This window comes from Propithecus coquereli, unplaced genomic scaffold (genome assembly GCF_000956105.1).
Source record: "Propithecus coquereli isolate 6110/MARCELLA unplaced genomic scaffold, Pcoq_1.0 Scaffold120, whole genome shotgun sequence".
NCBI lineage: Eukaryota > Metazoa > Chordata > Mammalia > Primates > Indriidae > Propithecus > Propithecus coquereli.
This window is the reverse complement of record NW_012136081.1, coordinates 482,223-505,469: the sequence shown is the minus strand read 5'-3', so window position 1 is coordinate 505,469 and position 23,247 is coordinate 482,223. Positions and strand designations below refer to the sequence as shown.

At 53.9% G+C, this 23,247-nt stretch overlaps 1 protein-coding gene across 1 annotated transcript; it reads left to right on the top strand.

The window, feature by feature from the left end:
• The first annotated feature begins 2,080 nt into the window (after positions 1-2,080).
• Positions 2,081-13,055, top strand: CHRM1 (cholinergic receptor, muscarinic 1). Its single transcript, XM_012665409.1, has 2 exons — positions 2,081-2,415; positions 10,563-13,055. The coding sequence occupies exon 2, from the start codon at positions 10,639-10,641 to the stop codon at positions 12,019-12,021; it is 1,383 nt and encodes a 460-aa protein (XP_012520863.1). The 5' UTR covers positions 2,081-2,415; positions 10,563-10,638; the 3' UTR covers positions 12,022-13,055.
• The last annotated feature ends 10,192 nt before the right edge of the window (positions 13,056-23,247 follow it).

Here is a 23,247-nt window from a genome sequence, read left to right as displayed (position 1 = left end):
GGGCGGGAGCGCTTCTCCGAGCCCTCCTCCCTTCTCCCCTCCTGCCTCAGTTTCCCCATCTGGTAAGGGGGACCTAGCCAAGTCTAGGCGGGGAAGCGAGAAGAGTGATACAGTCGGGGGGCGTCATCTCCGTGCCTCCGCGGCTGCACCGACTTAAGGAAGATGCGTGGGGTAGAGGGGGGCACTGAGGAGGAGGCAGGGGAAAGCTGGACACCCTCTCCTCCCGCCCACAAAATAAGTGTTTTTATTTCTAAAGGGACGTGTGCAGAGGCGGTGGGAGAAGAGAAAAGGGAGGCCAAGGAGATTGGGGGGAGGGGGCAAAGAGGGAGCCTGATTCAGACTCGGAAATGGATGTTGAGCGTGGAGGCCTAACACCCCCACACTCAGCCACGTGTACGCGCACAAGTACACGCAGCCCCACCGCAGGCAGAAGCTGCAGCCGCAAGCCCAGCACAGCCCAGCAGGGGGCAGCCCGAGTCCGCGCCCACTGGCGGGAACTGGTCAAGTTCTGGCCCGACCCTGACCCGCTAGGTGACCCTGGGGCGGGAGGGGACTTATTGGAGGTTATTCCTCTCCAAACTGCAGTGTCTGGCTGACTTCAGAAAGGAGGCGAATGGGTGCTTGCTTGAGCCCCAGATGGCTTTGAGAAGCAGAGATGCCCCCACGTCTACCTGCCACGTGTGCCCACCACCGGCACCTGATGGCTGCTGGCCAAGCCCCAGGGACTCCAGTTTCTGCTCCACTGGCTCCATTGGCAACTGGGCATCAGCGTTGGGAGGGGGTGTTGGTGGGAAATGAGCAGGGGCCCCAAGCCCTGCCCCAAACTCCGGAGCCCTGGGCTTAGAGCTAAGGGGCCTCAGTCCAAACACTTGCCCAGCCGTGTTAATCACACCTCTGCTCTTCGGTTTTCTCACCTCCATAATGGGGATAATCGAGGATCCCATTCCTTCCCACCTCTCATCCCAGGACTTCAACCCAACCCAGTGGTGCAGAGAACACAGCAGCCCAAGGGAGAGTGCGTGATCCAGGCAGCCTCCCAACTCTCCTTCATGGTCAGCTCCCCAGGAGGTTGCTAGGGTCAGATGAAGGCGGGACAGGACCCAGGTCTCTATGGCAAAAGGCCCCCCAGGGGTTCTATCGCTGAGGAAACCCAACACAGAAATCCAAACAGGCCTGGAAGGAGGGGTGCTGGCCGAGCAATAAAACTGATGGAGGAGGGGAGGAAGGGCTCGTTGTCTCCCAGGTACACACCTGTGCGCCCTGAGTGGGAGTCAGGGGAGACAGAGTTTGACAAGCTGGGAGGAGAGCTGTCTGTCTGCCTGTCTGTCTGTCTTCCCAGTGGAAACTGGGGGTGGAGCAGGCAGCGGGGTAGAGGCTGCCTCGCTTGTCAGAATTAGCAAGTTCCACAGTTGGGCAACACTCAGACACGCACGGAATACAGACACACGCGTGCACATGCATCCTGCCTCCAAAGCGACAAGGTCACACCTGCACTTACACAGGCTGCATGACGGCACGAGTACACAGGGACACATACATGCGAGGCACTCAGCCTCGCATGGCGCAGGCACCTGGCCCCTCACTCATCCTCAAAAACCAAACATCCATATACCCTCACCCAGACGGATGCCAGAGCACACAGCCCAGCACGCGGGCACGTCCGCTCGCCCCCAGGCGGGTGCGCCAGCCCTCTGGGTCTGTTCCAAGTTGGAGCCTCTCACGTGAGGCCCAATGTGTCATTTCCAAACAGAAGGAATCCAGCTCCCTCGCAGCAGGGAGGAAGAGCAGGGTGTGTGGCTGGGTGGGTGGGTGCGTGGGCATGTGCGGGGGGAGGGCATGCGTGCGAGGGAAGCAAGCATGTGAGTACCAGGGCATGTGTGCTGGGGCATGGTGCTCGCGGGCTGGGGGCTCGAAGGTGGGGTGGGGGAAGGAGCCCGGGGAAACAGAGTGTGCCTTTGTGAGGGGGTGTGTGTGCCGCCTGGTCTGTGTGCAGTGGGTGTGGGTGTTTGTCTCCCTGTATCCGCCTTCTCTCCCGTCCTGGACTTTTAGCCTTCCTGGGCTTGCCTTCTTCATGTCCTGCCTCTTCCCTCTCGGGCTCAAACTGGGTGCCCTGGTGGAGGAGGGGGCACCCCTCCAGGACCTAGTCCAACCCCAGACGCTGCCTGAGGCTTCCCTCTAGCTCCCCCTCCCTTCCTTTCCTCTCTTTCCTCCCTCCCTCTCTTTCCCTTTCTCCCTCCCCCCCCCAGGCTGGCGTGCCAGGGGGTGGGACATGCCAATCACTGGCTGTGCCTCTCCCGTTGCCAGCACAGGGCGCAGCTCCCCCCGGGAGCCAGGTGTTTGGGTCCCTGGAGACGCCGCCGGCCCCCGGGGAGGCAGTGGGGCTGAGGACCCTACAGACCCCTCTCCAGTCCCTTGGTGAGTACATTTGGAAGGGTTTGGGAGGGGCTGCACTGAGGTGGGGGCAGGAGAAGCAGGGTCCTCGGTGGGGGGGTGGGTAGGGCAGGGAGGAGGATGAGACGGAAATGGGGATGGACCCCAGAGAGAGGAGGAGGTCAGGGAGGGGTCTAGAGGGCAAGGAGGCGCTGTAGCACTGGACACTGACTGCTCCAAACACCCTGTCTCCTGGCTTTGAATGGATACATCTGATGTTTTTCTGGGCTTCCGCTGGCAGAGAAGATGGAGACCCCCTCAGGAAACTGGACCTGGGGCTGGGAAGGGATTAGGCTGCCTTGTAGCAAGCAGAGCTCCCAGCACCCTGGGGGCAGAGCGGGAAGGGCTGGGGGCCAGGAGGCAGCCCTGCCACCAGCATCCTGTGGGCAGTTGACCCCCCTTAATTGGGGCACCAGTCCCAGAACCTCCTCCTCTCCTCACTCAGGGTACCCTGAATCCCACCACCCCGTCTACCTCAGCTCCCCCAAGATGGACTGAACCACGCTGCTGGCCAGACAGACAAGCTGGATGCCAAGGTGGGTGTCGGGCCAGAAGCCAGTGGGAGACCAGGCAAAGAGCCCCAGGGCTCTCTGGGGACAAATGGGCACATGGATGGCCATGCCAGCCAGGAAACGTGACCCTGACATATGCGGGGGCCCAGAGGGCCTTCCCTATGTCCCTAGTATCTTGGGCTCCCACAAGACAGGTCTTAGTCCTATGTCCAAGCAATGCATGGACACTAATGGGCACCTAAGCCAGGTGCCCACCCCAGTGCCGTCAGACTCCACAACGTGGAGATAGGCTGGGGGCCAGAAGCTCTGATTCTTGCAGAGCCACCAGCTCCTGGGCATGCAGCTGGGGAGGGGGTAGTGAACTTTCATTAGGTCATTCAGACACGTGCAGCTGAGGGGTGTCCAGGGCCAATGGAGAGAGGCTCAGCTCTTCCCACAAAGCACACCTGCAGCTCCACCCAGACTGACCCAGGGCCCCCTGCCCGGCTGGCCGGAAGGAGTCAGGCAGTCTCCAGCAGCCGGACAGTCTCCTGTCCCTGGGTAATGAGCTGCTCACTGAGCTGTCAGATGAGAGTTATCTGGCCCCTGACCTCGGCCACTAGGCAAGCCAGATCGCTGCTGTGATATGAGAGGGGAGGAGGTAGTGACATGGGCTGCAGAAGATGGGCTGGCGGCTGGCGGCTGACGTCTGGGAGCCGGGTCCTAATGCAACGGGGAGTCCACCGTGTGGAGAAGGGGCTAGGCAGAGGTCACGCAGGACCCAGAAAGGACCTTCCCATTGTAGAGATGGAGGGACTGAGGCTGGGAAAGGGACGCGCTCGTGGTCAGAGAAGGGATATTTAGGGGTCCATTGGGGGTTGGACCCCTTCTTCTCACCCTCGGCACAATGATGCACTGCCGCCTCCGTGAATAGGAAGGTGGGGTGGGGGAGCAGGGGGTGCAGCAAGCTCTGTGAGGCAGGAGCTCGGGCTCCCAGCGGGCGGGCGGGGAGAGGTGGGTGACTGTGCTGGGTTTCTGCTCTGCTGTGGTGCCATGGTGATGCCTACAAGGACGGGGGAGGGAGAAGAAAGGAAATGGGGAGGGGAGTGCAAGGAGCAGGGGGCATGCGGAGAGGAGGATGAGAGGCCCAGCACCTCTGATGCTACACTGACAGAGCCAGAGCGAGGTCCAGGGCCCAGCCTGCTAACAGTCAGCTCAAGCATGGTCCAGCTAAAACCAGCAACTGGTTAAGGTCCACCCAGGTGAGCAGATTTGGCAGTGGTTCTAGGGCTGATGCTCCTCTTCTGGCTCAGCAGTGCATTTCTGTAGCATTTAACCGATGGCTGCTGTCCTCCACACAGCTAGTTGGTACTCCCAGTGGTGACTATCGAACCTGAAAATGTGATAAATCCTATTTGTTTACTCCCTTGTTCCCAAGGCCAGGTATCAGGGGTGGAAGTTTCGTGAACCTTTAATGGGTCAAGAGCTACCTTTGGAGAAAATTTAACCCCAGGCGAGAGAGCCGCCTGGGACAGGCTGGCTTCTGGGTTAAGGCCCCAGCAGAAGGGACCACTGGGGACACATGGCCAGAAGGAGCACCCTCTCACTGCACATGTGAGACTGCAGGTGCCCGGCCCCACGGCCCCTCCGCATACCTCCTCCCCAGTATTGTCCCATCTCCCCAGCCAGGGTTCCGCCTGTTTCTAGACCCAGAATGACAAGATGGCTCCACTCCTCCCTCCGAAATCTCTTCCCCAGCATGCCCTCATTTTCTGCTTCCCCTTGTACCCTCCTTGACCAGCAATAGTTCAAGAAAGCCTGGCGTTCAGGAGCCCCTCTCCCCGCCTCCTCTCTCCCCCTGCTTCCCCCAGCGACTCTTTCCCCCGTTCCCCCCTCTTCTCACCAGCCAGATCCCCAGCCCCTGGGGATTGGCCCAGGGCGCTGGCAGTGAACAGTCTGGCCTGCTGCACTAGAGGCTCTGACCTCATTCCTTAACCCTTTGAGCTCAGGCCAACATTTTCCTCCACCCCACCCACAGTGACAGACACCATCACACCTCCATGCCTGTCCTATCACCTCACTTAGCTTCCTTGCTGGGTGAGGCAGGGCTTCCCTGGTCCATTTTACAGCTAAGGATGCTGTTTTTCTCCCATGCTCTCAAGCCAGGCAGGGCCTCACTCAAGGTAGCAGGGTCCCGGCAGATGGGGGAGCTGGAAGGAGCAGAGGGGGCTCTGGGCCATGCTCTGGAGCTGGTCCTGACCCCAGCAGGCTCATCCTCAGCCTGAAGTCAAGTACACATTTATGTATTTAGTCCACAAATATTTATTGAGCAACTACTATGTGCAAGCCCTGGGATAAAGCAGTGAATGAGGCAGACCCAGCCCCTACCCTGCCTCTCAACGAACTCTGGCTGGACCTCCCCCTTCCCTCAGCGCTGTCACCATATATCACCGAGATAGATGACAGACACACAGGCCAGATTCTGAAGGAAGGACCGATTCCTCATTGTTGACTGATTCACACTAGGGCTTGGCCAAGTTAGTTGCAGTGGGCAAGGAGGCAGGAGCCCTCCATCCCCTCCAGAGCAGCTGGTCTCTGAGGCAGATTGCGCGCTCCAAATCCTGGTTGCATCGCCGATGAGGTCCTTGAGGTCTGGAAGCCTCAGTTTAGGCCTTTTGCAAAAGGTGGTTAATAGAACCTACTTCACAAGGGTTGCAACAGGTAAATTAGATCAGGTACATAATGCTTAAGGCCATGTAGGGTATATAGTAAGCAGTAAGTATCAGTTGCTATGATTATATTAGTAATAGTATTAAAGGCTCCCAACAGCCTTCGTCAGGGGGCCACAGTTCTGGGCAGAAACCACCTCCCCATTTCCTTGCTACCTTTCCGTACCCCAGACATGATATCATCTGAGGATGGATCCCAACCCATCCCCACAAAGCTATGGACTCACCCCACCATTCCCAGCCTCACTCGGCAATGCACACACCCTCACTCACAAATACTCATCCTAGGAGTTCACTGCCATCCCACAGAAGGGTAACCAGGTCAGGACAGTGACTTGCCCAAGGTCACACAGCAAGGCAAAAGCTTGCAGCCAGGCAGACATGATGGCAAGGGCTGCCCTGGGGAATCTTCCTCCCACCCGCTGCAATCCCCACTGACTAGTCCCCAACCCCGTGGAGGGCTTCACAGAATGTGCTCTGCAAATTCAGCGTCAAGCCCCACTTTTAAGCAGATGGCTGACCCTAAGCCCCTCCTGTGTAGAAATTCTGGAGCCACCACTGAACCTTGGCACCCTGACTCTCAGCTCAGGGCTGGTCTCCCCAGGGGAAACTTCCCATCACAGGAAACCAGGTTCTTTCATAGCCACTGCCTTGCCTGTCCCGCAGCCTTAAACAGGTAGAGGATTGCCCCCAGTCAAGAGTTAAGGAGACTTGGACAGGTCACGCCACAGGGACTAGAGCACGGCTCCAGAAACCTTCTCCTGAGCTCTCTCACTGTCCAAGAGAAGGTTTGGGGAGGGGGGACCCCTGCTTCTGATTGTGGAGAAAAGCCCTTCATTGACAAGTCTGTTCTTAGGCTGCATCGCAGCAGAAGAAGGTTCAGCGGGAGGCAAGAATCAGGCTCCACTTGCCCAGAACCTCTGCCCCTCTCCATTCACCCAGCTGCCCAGGTGGGCGGCCTTAGCCCTCACAGCACGCGGGTGGGGCAGAGCAGAGTTGCCCAAGTGGAAAGAACGCAGGCCTGGCGCCCGCAGGTCCCAATCAGGATCCCAACTCTACCACCTCTGTGGGACCATCAGAAAAGCCACTTAGCCTCCCGAGCCTCCGTGTCCTCACCTATAAAATAAAGATAGAAACCCCCATTGGAGTGTCCCACGATTAAGGGAAACGATATCATACCTCAGGCGCCTGGCTGCAGGAGGTATTAATTATGGTGGTCATCAGCGTGACTATTTAAGTAGGAGAGTTGGAAGGGACTTCCAGACATCAAGGGAAGGGACTGCCAGCTTCCTCACCTCCAAGGACCCCTTGGGTTACTTCTCACACTTCCCCCTGTTCTGAAGCTTTTTTAAAATTCACCAAAGTTATAGGAAGTCTTGTAATGGGCAGAGGTCACCGTCTTCCCACTCCGAGTTGATGCCATTCCAGTCCCAACTGGGACAACCTAAGTGAGTCCTCAGCCTTACTCCAGGGACTTGGCTCCTTCCTGTTCAGCATGTTGAGATGTGGGTTTCAGGACCCCATAAAATCTCCCCAGACGCCAGGCTGGTCCAACTCCTCCACTACCGATGAGCAAACTGGAAACCAGACAGGGGCTGCGCCTGGGATCTGGAGGCAAAGGGGCTTGCCTTCGAAGGGGCTGGGCAGTGGATCAGGAGAAGGCGTTGGGAATAACAACAGAGGCCTTCAGTCGAGTGTCTGTTTCAGTGCTGGGAGATTTGAACACTATTATTCCCCTCGGCTGGGGCATGAGGGCAGCAGCGGAATGAAAGTTGAGTGATTCCTGATGGTCACACAGCTAGGAAGGGACAGTGCTGAGCTTCAACCCCAAGGCTGAGATCCACAATGGCAGGACTAGGGTGAGTCGAGTGAGGCACTCGCCTCAGGGCAAAATTTAAAAGCGGGGTGGGAGGGGGCACAAAAAGACTCACTAATCAAGATAATGTTGTAATGTAATATTTTTTAAAAAATCAAATAGCAAATCACAGCCCACAGGCCGGCCATCTGTTTTTGCAAATAAAGTTTTATTGGAACCAGGGCCAGGATCAGAGTGAGGCAAGTGAGAGAGGGCTGTTGTGCAAGTGCAGGGCTGGATCCTGTCTTTGTTTAACATGTTGTTTGTCATTAATTTTTGCATTAATTTCCATTTTTAGATATAGTGCATGAAAATATTTTCTTAATTACTGAGTTTTGAGGCACCCCTTAAATTTTGCACCTGAGGCAAGTGCCTGACTCGCCTTATCCTAGTCTCAGCTGCGGTGGGACAAGGGGCGGAGCTTTGAAGTTTGCCGGAGCTGATGAGAGGCGCCTGCAGCTGGGCAGGGTGCAGCGCTCAGGCCGGCCAGCTCCTCTGGTCTGACTGAGCCTCCGCAGGTCTTTGCCTGGGGGGGTGGGGCTACAGAGCTGCTCCAGGCTACCTGACGGGTGTGGCATGGGGGACCGCAGCCAGGGGACCTTGAGCTTTCTCTGTGCCTCAGTTGCTCCCTTTGTGCAGTGGGCATTAAACAGCACTCAGTTCAGAAAATCAAAGTGACAGGAGTTGTACAGGGCAAATCTCAAGAGTGGCATCCACCAGCAGCCTCATAGGTACAACGAAACTCAGTGATCAAGACAAATCATAGCCCTTTTGTCATGACAGAGGGGTCCATTTGCCGTTCTGTGGTGAACATATCTTTCTCTTAGTCTTGCTCTTGCTCTGTAAACCTATCTTGTCCTTCCTCAGTACACTTCATTTCATGCTTGCCTTGAAAGAAAAAAAGACAAATCATATTTTAAAGTAATATTCTTAAAATTCAAATTGGCAAACTACGGCCCTGGGGCTGACCTTCAGTTTTTGTAAATGAAGTTTCATTGGAACACACTGCCTGGGCTCAGATCCTCGTTGTGTGAGCTTGTGCAAATTCTCTTGCTTTTCTCAGCCTCGAATTCCTCAGCTGTAAAATGGAGATAACAGCAATCCCCAGGTCGTAGGTTCCAGTTAAGATTAAATGAGATTATGCATACAAGCCCTTTAGCAATGACTAGCACTCAGGGAGCACTAAATAACAGCAATGAGCATTATTATTATTAGTTGCTATTGCAGTATCAGAGATTTTTAATCAAAGAAGTAGACATTCCTACACAGGAAGGAGCCCTCCAGTGCTTGCATGTGCCAGGGGCTCTTCCAGGCACTCTACATGCATTGGCTCATTTAATCCTCACAATTCCTGGGAGTATTAGCTGGCGGTAGCTACTAGGTATTATCCCCATTTTTCAGTTGAGGAAACCAAGACATAAAGAAGTTATGTCACCAGCAATATTCACACACCCAGTAAATGGCATTGCCTGGATTCAAATCCAGACAGTCTGGCTCCAGAGTCCAGGTTCTTTAACTGTGATGTTACACATGCGCCCTCATGTGCAAACTGTCCCAGATACACTGACAGCCACAGTCCTTCCTGCTCATTCTGTCCCACGCCAACTCGCCATGCCTAGAACTGCTCTTGCACACTGACAGTTCACCATGAGCCGTGGGATGGCCTCAGCCACACACCGCCCAGGCCCCCTATCACGGGGACAGTACTTCAGTCTGTCACAGGCCTGGTGCCCAAGGAGCACCAGAGGTTGGTGGGCCCTTGATGAACATCTCTTCCTTGGAATTTTTCCAACAATACAGTTGTGGCCCCCTAAGGCCACAGCTATGACTTGGGGGAACCCTCAGTATCTTCAGTGGACAGATGCATGCCTGAGACCCAGAACAGGAAGGGACGCACCAAATTACAAGGCAGTAAGGCCATGGCTGAGCTGGCCTGGACCCTCGCCCTTCACTGTGGCTTCACCTTGGTTGTGGAGGCCTCCTGTCCAGCTGGGAGGTTGCTAAGGGTCCTGGCCTGCCTTTCTCTTTACCCAGCCCTAGTGCCCGGGCCAGACTCCAGATCCAAGAAAAGTCTGGAGGATCTTCCTGTTCCCTTTGCTTCCCGATACTCAGCTGGGGCCAGGAACAGAGTGGGGAGAGGGAGGGAGGCTTCCCACGCCCCATCTGGGTCCAGACCCCTCCTTAGCTGGGAGCTGGAGCCCTCATCCCTGCTGCCTGCTTTTACCCCAGACCTTCCTACCATCAAGCGGGTGGCTGGGCCCAGCACAACTTTCCCTGCTGTCCTCTTAGAGGGTCCAAGTCAGCCCCAGATACCACCTTCCTCATGTGTGTATGTAAACCCACATGCACAGAAAAATGCACAGACACACACAAATACACACACACACACATGCACGGTGCCCCTCTGCTCTCATCTCTTTCCCCTTATCCTCTCTGAGCCCTCCCCTTTCTTCCCATCTCTCCTTGTGAGATGGAAGAATCCCAATGGAGCGCCACATACCCAGTGAGAGTGAGAAGTGGCTTCTCATCGTACTTACCACTCATGTCACCATGGCCAGGCCTTGCTCCTGCTCAGAGCCACCGTCGCCTCAGTGAGATGTAACGAGAGACCTTCCTTCTAGAGATGTACCACGGCTAAATTAGATAACTCAATTAAGGGCTTAGCACTGTGTCTGGCATGTAGTGACTACTCAGTAAATGAGCACTTTAATAAAGTTGAGTGAAACGCTTTGAAAATTTGGCAGGACTGTACACAAAGTGAGTCTCCTCCCAACTCCTGCCACATGAGTTAAGCAAAGCAGGAATTAGTAGTAATTTCCCAATGAGAAAATTGAGACTCAGAGTCTGAATGGAGAAGCTGGAATAGGACTCAGATCCCTGGATTCCAAAGCCTCCCCGTGCTGCTGGCAAATCCTCTCGCGGCTGGGAAAGAGCTCTGTAAGTGGCCATGTGTGAACACCAGTAAGGGAGGACAGGGGCTGTGTCCTTAGCCCCTTCCGCTCAGGGTTATCAGAGATGTCCAGTGGCCCAACCAAAGCCCATGTCCTCTCTCTTCAGGTGATGACCTTCCTCTGAGGAAGCCCTGTAGCGTGACTGGAGAAGGGGCTGCCCACCCCAGCCCCATCTGGCCACCATGAACACCTCAGCCCCACCTGCCGTCAGCCCCAACATCACCGTCCTGGCACCAGGAAAGGGTCCCTGGCAAGTGGCCTTCATTGGGATCACCACAGGCCTCCTGTCCCTGGCGACAGTGACAGGCAACCTGCTGGTACTCATCTCCTTCAAGGTCAACACGGAGCTCAAGACAGTCAATAACTACTTCCTGCTGAGCCTGGCCTGCGCCGACCTGATCATCGGCACCTTCTCCATGAACCTGTACACCACCTACCTGCTGATGGGCCACTGGGCTCTGGGCACGCTGGCTTGCGACCTCTGGCTGGCCCTGGACTATGTGGCCAGCAATGCCTCCGTCATGAATCTGCTGCTCATCAGCTTTGACCGCTACTTCTCCGTGACCCGGCCCCTGAGCTACCGCGCCAAGCGCACACCCCGCCGGGCAGCGCTGATGATTGGCCTGGCCTGGCTGGTTTCCTTCATCCTCTGGGCCCCAGCCATCCTCTTCTGGCAGTACCTGGTAGGGGAGCGGACAGTGCTGGCCGGGCAGTGCTACATCCAGTTCCTCTCCCAGCCCATCATCACCTTTGGCACAGCCATGGCCGCCTTCTACCTGCCTGTCACAGTCATGTGCACGCTCTACTGGCGCATCTACAGGGAGACAGAGAACCGGGCACGGGAGCTGGCAGCCCTTCAAGGCTCCGAGACACCAGGTAAAGGGGGTGGCAGCAGCAGCAGCTCAGAGAGGTCTCAGCCAGGGGCTGAGGGATCACCAGAGACTCCTCCAGGCCGATGCTGTCGCTGTTGCCGGGCCCCCCGGCTGCTGCAGGCCTACAGCTGGAAAGAAGAAGAGGAAGAGGATGAAGGCTCCATGGAGTCCCTCACATCCTCAGAGGGTGAGGAGCCTGGCTCTGAAGTGGTGATCAAGATGCCCATGGTGGACCCTGAGGCACAGGCCCCCACCAAGCAGCCCCCCCGGAGCTCCCCGAATACAGTCAAGCGGCCAACCAGGAAAGGGCGTGATCGAGCGGGCAAGAGCCAGAAGCCCCGCGGGAAGGAGCAGCTGGCCAAGCGGAAGACCTTCTCGCTGGTCAAGGAGAAGAAGGCGGCTCGGACCCTGAGTGCCATCCTGCTGGCCTTCATCCTCACCTGGACACCGTACAACATCATGGTGCTGGTGTCCACCTTCTGCAAGGACTGTGTTCCCGAGACCCTGTGGGAGCTGGGCTACTGGCTGTGCTACGTCAACAGCACCATCAACCCCATGTGCTACGCACTCTGCAACAAAGCCTTCCGGGACACCTTCCGCCTGCTGCTGCTCTGCCGCTGGGACAAGAGACGCTGGCGCAAGATCCCAAAGCGCCCTGGCTCCGTTCACCGCACCCCCTCCCGCCAATGCTGATGGCCCCTCTCCTGCACCCCTGCACCCCAGTCCCCGGGAGAGGCCGGTGGAAAGCGGGCAGAGGCTGCATCCTCAGCCCTAGGGCCCTGCACAGGCCTCACCCAGCTTCCCAGGCCCCTAGGTCACCTTCCTGGACAGCCCAGAGAGACCCTGCCTACTTTCCAAACTTTACTATTCCCAGGCAGGGAGTGAAACCCGGGGAACTGGTTTTTCTGTTCCCTGCTGGGTGGGAATGGGCTCTTCACCAGGAAGAAGGCCTGGGAGGAGGATCCGGGCTTTGGACTCCTTGTTTGCGTTTAGACAGGAAGTCAGGAGCCAGCAGGGCGGGACAGGAGAAAGAAGGATTAACATTAGTCTTCTTGGCCCAGTGGCGTCCCAGATTGCGACGTGAGATGGCGCCCTCAGGGGGCCACAGCCCAGAACTGACACCGACCACTGAGAGAAAAGCTTGGCTCACAGGGAGCTGGGGATCTCCCCCTCCATAGGCAGATCCCGCCCAGCTGGGCCCTAGGCACACTCCCCAGGATTGTCCAGCCTCCTTACAAATGTCCTCAGAGCATCCCTATGTGGGTCACCCCAAGGCAAATGTCAAGCATCAACAGGGCAATGACACCAGAGGGCATCAGCTTGGCTAGTCACACATCAAGTCCCAAGGCAGCAGCAGGACCAGGCGCCAGGTGTCCCGACAATGTCATTTCCCTGGGTTCAGGGGGCAGGGGTGCCTGCTATCCAGCCCCACACTCCCACCCCCTGCCCAGAGAAGCCTCATTCCCTCCCTCCTGGCTCACAGCCACCCCCTGGATGGATCTGCTCCCTGCAGACCTAGCCAGGCCTCCCGCATGCTGCCTGCCTCCAGCCCTGCCCCACACAGGCCTGGCCCAGCCAGCAGTTTCTCTCCTATGAGCTCCCCGATCCGATCCATGCATGGTCTCCCAGCCACCCTGACCTCCGGGCCCAGCCTGGCCTCAGATGTTCTTTCCTTCCATCCTCAGCAAGTGCTGAGTCTGTGAATAAAGCCACATAACCAGCGGGCACTAAGGGGCCTTCCTCCCTGTGTTGGCTCGAGGCCCTGATCTCAGGCCAGGGCATGATGGGGCAGGGAGGGCCCAAGTACTGTAAAATGTGGGCCAAGGCCCTGAAGGTGGTTCCAGGACGGGCAGCAGAGAGTGGCTGGATCTACCAAAGCCTGTGGATCCCAGCACCATGGGTCCCCGGCTCAGGTGAGTGGGGCTGTAATGGCCAGACCTAGGCTTTGGAAGTGGGGCCGCTAGGCAAAATAAACTGCCCCTGCCCACACCCCTGCATATTCTCTGTTGGCCCTGCCATACCTGGGGAGAACAGAACTGCTCCAAACCCCCTTTTACAGGTGGGGATACTAAAGCCCAGAGGCCCAGGAGGTTGTTCAGGGTTAGCCCACAGAGCAATACCAGGTCTCCAAGCAATTCATAGCTTCTGGACCCTGGACTGTGGAGTTGTGGGGCTTGGGGTATTTCGGTCAAAATGTTCCATCAGGGTGACCCTGAGGCCAGGTTATAAGGTTTTAGTGAGGGTTCCCCAAAGCCTAACACAATGGAATCCTAGAGAGGTTAATTCCATAGTCTAGAGCAGTGGTTCTCAAAGTGTGGCTGTTACTGGGGGTCCCCAAGATCACCTTTAGGTCCAATGATTTGCTATTAATAGAAGCATGCACAGAACTCAGCAAAGCCGTTATACTTGCAGTTACAGTTTATTACAGTGGAAGAATACAGAGTAAAACAGCAACAGAAAAAGGTGCATGGGGCAGAGTCCGGAAAAGACCAGGTGCAAGCTTCCAGTTGTCCTCTCTCAGTGGAGTCTTGCAGATAGTACTTAATTCTCTGTATGATGAGTGACAACGTATGTGAAGTATTGCCAACCAAAAATCTCACCAGAGCCTTGGTGTCCAGTGTTCTCACTGGAGGTTGGTCATGTAAGCATGGCTGACCACCCACCTGGCTGGCCTTGGTTACTTAGTCTCTAGCCCTTCTAGAGGTTAAACTGATACTGTGTGGCCCAAGGCCTCCACCATAAGTCCCATTGTTAGCATAGACTCTCTGGTATGGCCTAAGGCCCACAGGTAAGCAAAAACACTCTTACTGGGCAGGTTATTCCAAGGGCTTAGGGTTATCTCTGAGGAGCCAGCTACGACCAACCCTTTCTTTGAAATGTGCAGGCTTTGGACAATCCAGACCTGCTGAATGAATCTTTTAGTTCACAGTGGTCCTAACCAATAGCATCAATATCACCTGGGAACTTGTTAGATATGTAAATTCTCATGGTCACCCTAGATTTACTAAATCAGAAACTCTGGGGGTGGAACCCAGCCATTTGTTTTCATAAGCCCTCCAGGTGATTCGGATGCAGGCTACAGTTTGAGAGTCTCTGACCCAGAGGAATGAAGTCCTGGATGGAGATAAATCCTTGCAGAAGGAGGAGTGGGGATTCGCCCCACACACAGTTGTTGGGACTGCCAGAAGCTGTGGAAAGCAAGCTTCCAACACTATGGGCAAGGGCATCCACTGCAGAAGCCAGCAGGAAGCATAGCACTGTGAGAATGACCCTAGGACACAAACCCCATACCCTTCTCCAACCAACACAGACTGTCAGCTCAAGACCCTGAGAGGGCGCCTCCCTTGCCACTGCTTGCTCACAGCCCGGAGGCCCCCTTTGGGCTAAATGCTCTGCCCTATGTTGAAGGTGTTGGAACTGTGGTAGCTGAGCAGTGTTGGGAGAGCAGGAGCTTTGGAGTCAGATTAACCTGACCTCTCCTGAAGGCCAGAAGTGGGGGGTCAAAGCTGGCATTCAGATCAGGAATGAGGCTAGCAGGTCAAACTTGTTCCTTGTCCCAGCCGCAGGTCCTACCTGCCATGTCTCTCACCGAGCGACCTTAGGCACGTCTCTTATTCTCAGTGTCCTCATCTCCAAAAGAGGAACAGGCCCTGGCAGAAGAGTTAAGAGGATGAGATGAACTGTAGGAAAAGCACCTCGTGGCCCTCTAATCAGTGTTACCCTAGGACAAGGCTGCTCACAGGTGAATGCCAGACACCAGGGCTAGTTTCAGGCCCAGCTCCTTCCTTGCACCTCCACCTTCAGCTCTGAAGAGCCCAGAGTCCCTTGTGCCAAGCACTGGGAGAAGAAACTTGAATTCCAACACGACAGGACTTGGTTAAAGGAGCAGAGGGGAGCAAGCCCCGGTGGGAGAGGGCAGGCGTTCCAGGAAGGCTTCTCAGAGGTGGTCTGTGCCCTGCAGGCCTCTGAAGCAAGATTCCTATAGACCCAGCTGCCAGGGAATGGAGGAAATGGCATGGGCCGGAAGGGAGAGGTGGCCAGACATGGCATCTGTCCACCCCAAACACTGCACCTCTCCCACCCTGAGGGAGTCCTTCTTGGCCCCAGAAACAAGGGCTGTTTCGTGCCTAAGCAGGAAGTAGAGAAAGAATGAGGTGGCTTTGTGAATGCCACCTCCTCCCCTAAGGCTACCCCCAGGTTGGAGCAGGTCTGAAGAAGGGGGAGCACGTTAGGATCCTCTCTCCTGCTCCCGACCCCGCTCCATTCCCACCGAATCCCTTTTGCGCCACCTACTGGCAATCGTGGGAATAGCCCTGCCGAGAACCCACCTCTGGGAACCTGCCCGGGCCTGTTGCCCAGACAACAGGACCAGACACAGAACATCCGATGGAGTAGGTATGGCCACCCCAGTTCCTGCCCCAAACTTGGACAGGAACATAAGGCCCCGGAAGGATCAGCTCACTTGGCTACTACTATAAACCTGCAGAGACAGGCCCTACCTCTCTGGCCAGTATGCCAACCTCACCAACCAGGATATAGAAGAGAGACAACTTGGCATCTAGAGACAGCACCATCTTCTCCCAGTGCCTGCCAGGCCTCTGGAATCCTTGATTTCATTCTTAGGATGCTGGCTTAGATTTCACAGAACTCAGGCTGACCCAACCGGAAATCCAGACAGGTACCCGCTCACCTTTAAAGCACAAAAGCCTTTTGAATGCCCAGGTGCCCCACGCTAGCCTCAGGCTCTAAAGGGCTTGCGGTTATTGCTTCTGACATCTCTGTTGTTAGCATCTTTGTTAACAAACTGCATAATTCCCAGAATCAGACTATCACACAAAACAGGCCTGAGAACAGTTCTCACTCTTCCCCCCCGCCACCCCTGTCCCTCCCCTGCCCCTGAGTTTCACTCTCCCTCTTCCCTGTTCATACTCCTGGCCCAGCTAGCGCCACCACTCACACATGCTCAAGCCAGAAAGCCAGGAGCCTCCCAGACGCCTTCTCCTGTTCATTCCCTGCACCCAGTCTGTGTCCTGAACAGTTCCCAAATTCCCCCGTTCTGTCCATCCCCACTACCATGACTATCCTAGTGCTTCTTGCCTAAAATGCTAAAACAATCCCTTAACTCAGGGGTTAGCAAATTTTTTTCTGAAAAAGGACAGTTAGCAAATATTTTACACTCTTGTGGCTAAGAGACAAAATTGAGGATATTATGTAGGTACTCATATATTAAACAGTCTCTGGCACAACATTCAGCTCTGCCGTTGCAGTCAAAAGCAGCCATAGGCCGGGTGTGGTAGCTCATGCCTGTAATCCCAGCACATTGGGAGGCTGAGGCAGGAGGATCACTGGAGGCCAGGAGTTCGAGACCAATCTAAGAGACATAGTGAGACCCCAGTTCTACAAAAATTAGTCAGGCAGGGTGGCACATGACTATAGTCCCAGCTACTTGGGAGGCTGAGGCAGGAGAATCACTTGAGCCCAGGTGTTTGAGGTTATAGTGAGCTATGATGATGCCACTGCACTCCAGCCTGGGTGACAGAGCAAGACACTGTCTCAAAAAAAAAAAAAAAAAAAAAGGCAGCCATAGACAATACATAAGTGAATGAGTGTGGCTATGTTCCAATAAAATTTTATTTGAATTTCATATAATTTTTCATGTGTCACAAATATTAACCTTTTGTTTTTCAGCCTTTTAAAATGCAAAATCCATTCTTAACTCTTTTGGTCAGTATAAAAACAGGCCCACCAGCCACAGGTGCCAAACCTGCTTTAATTGGTTCCACTCCCATGCATTCTCCAGCCTCAAGCCAAAGTGATTTTTCCAAAACACAGATCTGATGCTTTAAATCCCTTGTTTACAACCAGCCAAACACATGAGCCTTCAAAAGCCTTCACTTTCAGCCCTGCTTACCTCATTAGCTGTTTCTGCAACCCTCCTCCCACAGACCCTAGTCCCAGCCTCTGGAATTCTCCTGGGCCTCACCCAGGCCCTACACTCACTCCTTCATGTTTTTACCCCCAGTTTCTCTGCTTGGAATATTCTTGTCCCACTTCACCTGGAAAACTCCTATGCTTCCTTCAAGGTCCAGAAAGAAAAAACAGCCCCACCTGAGAAGGTTGCAGGGCATCCTCAGTGGAGAGCAGGATTTGGTTGAAGCCAGGAGGCAGAGGAGGCGGTCAGAGAGGAGGCTGGGATGCAGGGGCGCTGGCAGACCCCCGAACAGAGAGTGCACAGTGGAGAAGTCCAGGAGGAAGGCCTGGGCAATAGAGGGAGCGGGTATGTGGGGACATGGTGGGTGGGTAGGGAGATGGCTGTTCAAGCAGAGATGGCCCATGTGGGCCCACTCCTCCTCTAGCAGTTCTCCCTGAAGACCCATCCTGGAGGGGTTTTGTGTACCACTGGCCAGCTCCAAGGTCCTGAAGAGGACGGACAGTGTCTATCTCTCGCTGTCTCTTTCTATCTATCTCTGACTATCTTTCATGGCTATTTCTGCCCTCACCTCACCCCAGTGCCATTCCAACACCCTACTGTGGCCTTCTCTGAGCACTGAAGGAGTCTGGTTACCAGGAGAGAGACCTCTGCTGAGGAAATGCCCAGACGGCTCCCTCCTTGGGCAGTGGGGTGCTTACTTGGAACCCATCTGATAACGGCAGGACCGGACCAGGAAGCCAGGGCTGTCCTAAACCAGAGGAACAAGCCAAAGTTTTATCTCAACACTGACTCCTCTACCTACAAGTTGGATGACTTTGTGCAACTTACTCAACCTCTACAAACTTTCATTTCCTTACGGAGAAAGGAGAGCCGCTGTGCCTACCTGACAGGGAGTTCAGTTCCGATAAATATGTACTGGGCCCCCCGACTCCGTTCCAGAGACTCGGGGACAGGGGGAGACGTAGAGATGAACAGGACACTGTCTGCTTGGAGAAGCTTACGCATTCTAAGGCACTTTTTAAAGATGTGGGTTGAGACCCCGTTAGTAAGTCACGAAATCAGAGTCATGATCAGCATTTTTTTTTAATGAACTAGATTTGCAAACATCAGGGTGTCACACATAGTGAGGGTAAGAAGTACTTTTTGAAACTTTTGTTTCAATTTAGAAGAAGAAAACACGCCCACGTGTGCATGCACCAGGTCATAATGTGAAGTATTTCTAACGGTGGAATATGGTGCTAGGAGTTTGAGAGTGGGTTTGAGCACTGCACTAGGGAGTCACTGACAGGGTTGAATGAGATGGGCTGCAGGCTTGGTTTCCTAGGGCTGCCGTAGCAGAGTGCCACAAACTGGGTGGCTCAGAACAACAGAAATCAACTATCTCACGGCTCTGGAGGCTAGAAGGCTAGAACTGAGGCGCTGGCAGGGCCCTGCTCCCTCTGAAACCTGTAGGAGAGAGTCCTCCCTTGCCTCTTCACCTGCTGGTAGCCCCAGGAGGTCCTTTTCTTGCAGCTGCAGCATTTCAATCTCTGCCTCCATTTATCACAGGGCATTCTCCCCGCCTACGTATGCCTCTCTGTTTCTTCTTAAAGGGACACAAGTCATATTGGAGTAAGGGCTCCCCCTACTCCAGTGTGACCTCATCCTAACTAATCACATCTGCCTTCTGTGGTACTGAAGGTTAGGGCTTCTACATAGCTTTTTGGAGGACACAATGCACAATCCAACCTACAGCAGTATGGGACAGTGCTCAGCACTACATCAGACTCTCGGGGACACTTCTTTGGGATTGTCCCTGCAGAAAGCCCCCCTGCGAGCACTCACATGCCTGCAACTCCAGGGCTTTGAGTCTGGGTGCTGGAGTTGGGAACTAAACCACCAGGCCCTCTAGTTTCCTGTTCTCATTACCCAGTGCAGAATTCTTGATACTATGCCTCAACGTACTTCTCAAAGAACACACCAGAGCTAGAGCCTCCCCCCAACATGCACTTCCTAATTCAAGCCTCCCTGATGCCTGGTTCTCCACCTCTTCCTTCCTCCTCCCTTCTCCCAGGCCCCTGAAGGGGACAATGTGGAGTATGGCAAGAGTTTAGGAGTCAGGGTTTCGAAACATGGGTGAATCACTTCATTATTCTAAGCCTCAGTTTCCTCATCTGTAAAAGTGAGATAATTGTGCTATGACTGTCATATGTTAAACACTCAGAAAATATTGGTTTCCTTCCCCACCCCCTGCGATCTTCACTTTCCCCTTCTCATGCTTCTCTGCCTCTGCCCAGCCAAGCCCAGGGGTGCACACCGCAGACCTCGGCCCCTCAGGATCAATAAGCAGCTGGCACATTGTCTGTGACATAGTAGACAATAGATGATCATTATTATATGACGTCTTTGCTGCCTTGGACAACTGAAAACCAGACACGAAGTCCATCAGTATCTCTGATTCCTGTTAGCCCCTCTGACATATGGAGAAACTCTCTCTTTGAATCTTGAGAGTTCCTCAAGTTGGATGTTATCGTCTCTATTTCACAGAGGAGGAAATTGAGGTTAGGCGGTTTAGGCAGGAGTAGGACAAGGATTCCACCCCAGAATGATCTGAAAGCCCATGTTCTCCTCTTCTTGACCCTGGCTGCCACCCTTCCTGGGTGACTCACTCAACAGTGTCATGATCTCTTCAGCCCCAGGGACCTTACCCTCTACGCCACGTCAGCCACATCCAGGACCCTCAACTGCTCCCTCTTCCAGAGCTAAAACCCCTGTGTCTCACAGTGTCACTGTCACTGTCGCCCCAATGTACCTCACCCCCTGAGCCCCTCATTTTCCAGGCCCTGTCCTTTTCCTCCCAATCCCTCAGTACCCTCCCCGCCATCACTTCCCTTCCCTGAGCAGCCTGGACCATGCACTCTTTCATCACCACCACAAATACTCGTGATCCCCTGGCCCCCTGCTTCCACCACGAATTCACCACCCTGGGTCAATCCCACCGTCCATCTTCCCTGACCCTACACACGGGCCATCGAGCATTGCTGGGAATGCTGCTCCCTAGCAGGTTGGCACCAGAGCAAATGAAGGGTCCTGACCTCAGCTCAGGGGCCTCCTGGGGCCATCTCACCTCGCCTTACTCCAGAGGTGAGTGTTTGTTCTCAACTCCCACCTCTCTCCTCATGGCCCTACCTCCGCTTGCCTGCTGCATGTTGGGTTAAATGACACAAGACTCTGAAACCCTCTGTTTGATTAAGAAATCTTGCAGTCACTGGGTTTATTTTACCTTGTGCGTGGGAGAAGAGGTATGTGCAAATGCTCCCCCTCTGGCTTAACAAAGAAAACTCACAGGTATTTATACCTTCTAGAAAACAGAGGTGTGAATTTAAATATTATTGCCAGGGCAACACATTATTAAGGAAGACAAGCAATCAGAATCACAAGCTTTTTAAAAGTTAAAGGTTACTTTCACAGGACAAAGCAACAGTCCTCTTAAATTGGATTGTCTGACAAGACTCTCTTATTAGAGATAACATTTGCAAGGATGGTTTTTGTGAGGCAGAAAAGAATCTGCTTTTATTTCTGCTGCTGCAGAAGAAGAGGGAACATTTTCTACTCATTATCATACTGAGGGTTTGGGGCTTTTTTTTTTTCTTTTTCTGTTTGGGGAGGGTTTTCTGTTGTTTTTGGAGATATTTGTTTGTTTGTTTTTTGTTTTTTGTCACCACCAGTTAGAAGGACCTGGAGTTTTCAAGGCAGCACCAGGAGAAACAAAGGCAGGTCTGAGAGGTTGGCCTCGAGCCAGCTGCTCCTGCCACCCACTGCCTGACAATCAGCTTACGTGTCCCTCAAACAGGAGCTCTCCCACTCTGCTACAGCAGGGCTTGTCAAACTTGAGTGTGCATAGGAGTCACCTGAGATCTCATTAAAGCGCAGATTCTGACTTAATAGGTCTGCAGGGGGCCTGAGGTTCTGCAGTTCCGACAGGCACGTTGTTACCGTGAATGGGAAAACCCAGTTTATTCAGTTTCTGCTTTCTCCTGGAACCCCCGACACTTGGGGGGCACAGTTCTCACTGTCAGGTGATGGCCTTGTTTCCTGCCTCGCTGGAGAAAGTAAAAGCAATCTGGGATATATGTATCAAAACATCACATTGTATACCCTATAAATATATACAACTATTAATTGTCAATTAAATTTTTAATTTAGTTTAATTTTTAAAAAGCAATCTGGGCCTGGCCTGGTGGCTCACACCTGTACTCCCAGCACTCTGGGAGGCCAAGGCAGGAGGATCGCTTGAGCTCAGGAATTCGAGACCAGCCTAAATAAGAGCGAGACCCCGTTTCTACTAAAAACAGAAAAAGTAGCCAGGCTCTCTGGCGCACAGCTATAGTCCCAGCTACTCAGAAGGCTGAGGCAGGAAGATGGCTTGAGCCCAAGAGTTGGAGGTTGCAGTGAGCTAAGATGACACACGCCACAGCACTCTAACCAGAGTAACAGAGCAAGACTCTGTCTTAAAAAAAAAAAAAAAAAAAACGAAAGAAAAGAAAAAAAAGCAATCTGGAGAGACACCAGGGCCATGTCTACACAGAGGAAATACCATGCGAGAAGGCAGCAAGAGCGCAGCTCTGCAAGCCAAGGAGAGAGGTTGCAGCGAAACTCAACAGAAATCAGCCCTGCCAGCACCTTGATCTTAGACTTCCAGCCTCTAGAACTGTGAAAAAATAAATTTCTACTCTTTAGAAAAGATGCAAAAGACTTAGGATTATGCAGGAAAAAAGCAATCTGTGGGAGAAATTCCACAAACTCCCACCATGTCTACCCACCAACTCTGTGCTCATAGGCTCTCCCTTCTCTGTGACCAAGCTCCCAGCCAAGGTCAGCCCTCCGCTACCCGCTCCCAGACTCAAAGGCATCTATCGGACCAGTCTCCCCTCCGTCCCTCTCTCCCTCTCTCTCCCTCTCTCTTCTTTCTCTCTCAACATTAGTTTCCACCTCTGTTCTGAAGAAAACAGGCTGCTATTGCTCCTATTTAAAAAAACAAAAACAAAGAACACCCTTTGGCCCCCTTCTTCCTCTAGCTACTGGCACATTTCTCTCCCTCCGTTTAGCGTAACACTGTCTGGAGTCACTGACTCCAAAAGAGCCGCCTGTAGTCCCATAGTCACTAACTCCAAATGCTCTCCTCTGTCCTTCCCTAAATCCCTTCCATTAGTGGCTCCCCAACCAAAACTGCTCTTGTCAAGGTCACCAAAGACCTCCATGCTGATAAACCCCATAGCCATCCCTCTGTCCTCTCACATGACCCCTGAGCAGCACTTGACAGTCCCCAGGACCACACCCTCCTCCCTACCTCACTGTCCCCTGCTTCTTAGTCTCCACTGCTGGTTCGTCCCCATTTCTCCAACCTCCAAAGAGCTGGGTCCTGGGTCATCTTCTCTTTCCTCTCCATACTTACTGCCCTGGCCATCTCACGGCTTTAGATATCAGCTGCACACATGACAAAGTCACATCTCCAGCCCAGGTCCCTGCATGAACACCAGAACAGTATGTTCAGCTGACGTCTTGACATTTCCACTTGAATGTCTAAGATCTCGAAGGCATTATGGCCCAAACCGAGCTGCCCCTATGCCCTGTTAAGCCCACTCCTCCTGCAGTCTTCCCCATTTGAGCAGCAAATCTGATCCTCTAGCTGCTCAAACCAAAAACCTTAAATCACCCATGACTCTTCTATGTCTATGGCCACACTAGCCTCATTGGCACCGCTATGTGAATTAGAAACGGTACCCCTTCAGTGCAGCACGGTACCGCGGGTGCCTGGCTTGGCAACTGGACAGAGCCCAAGAAAAAGGTAATCCCCTTTGTCCTTGAATTCAGGACATACCAGGGCCCAACCACACAGGTCTTGGCAGTATGTCCCCTGGTGGCAGCATCCCAGGCTGTTCCAGTTAAAAGACAATTGCACTTCCTCTTTCTTGGTGCTTGCTTCCTGCCTACTTTCCAAATCTGGT

Bases quoted from the DNA above. Each gene is read 5' to 3' on its own strand.
- CHRM1 (XM_012665409.1), top strand. From the start codon at position 10,639: ATGAACACCTCAGCCCCACCTGCCGTCAGCCCCAACATCACCGTCCTG.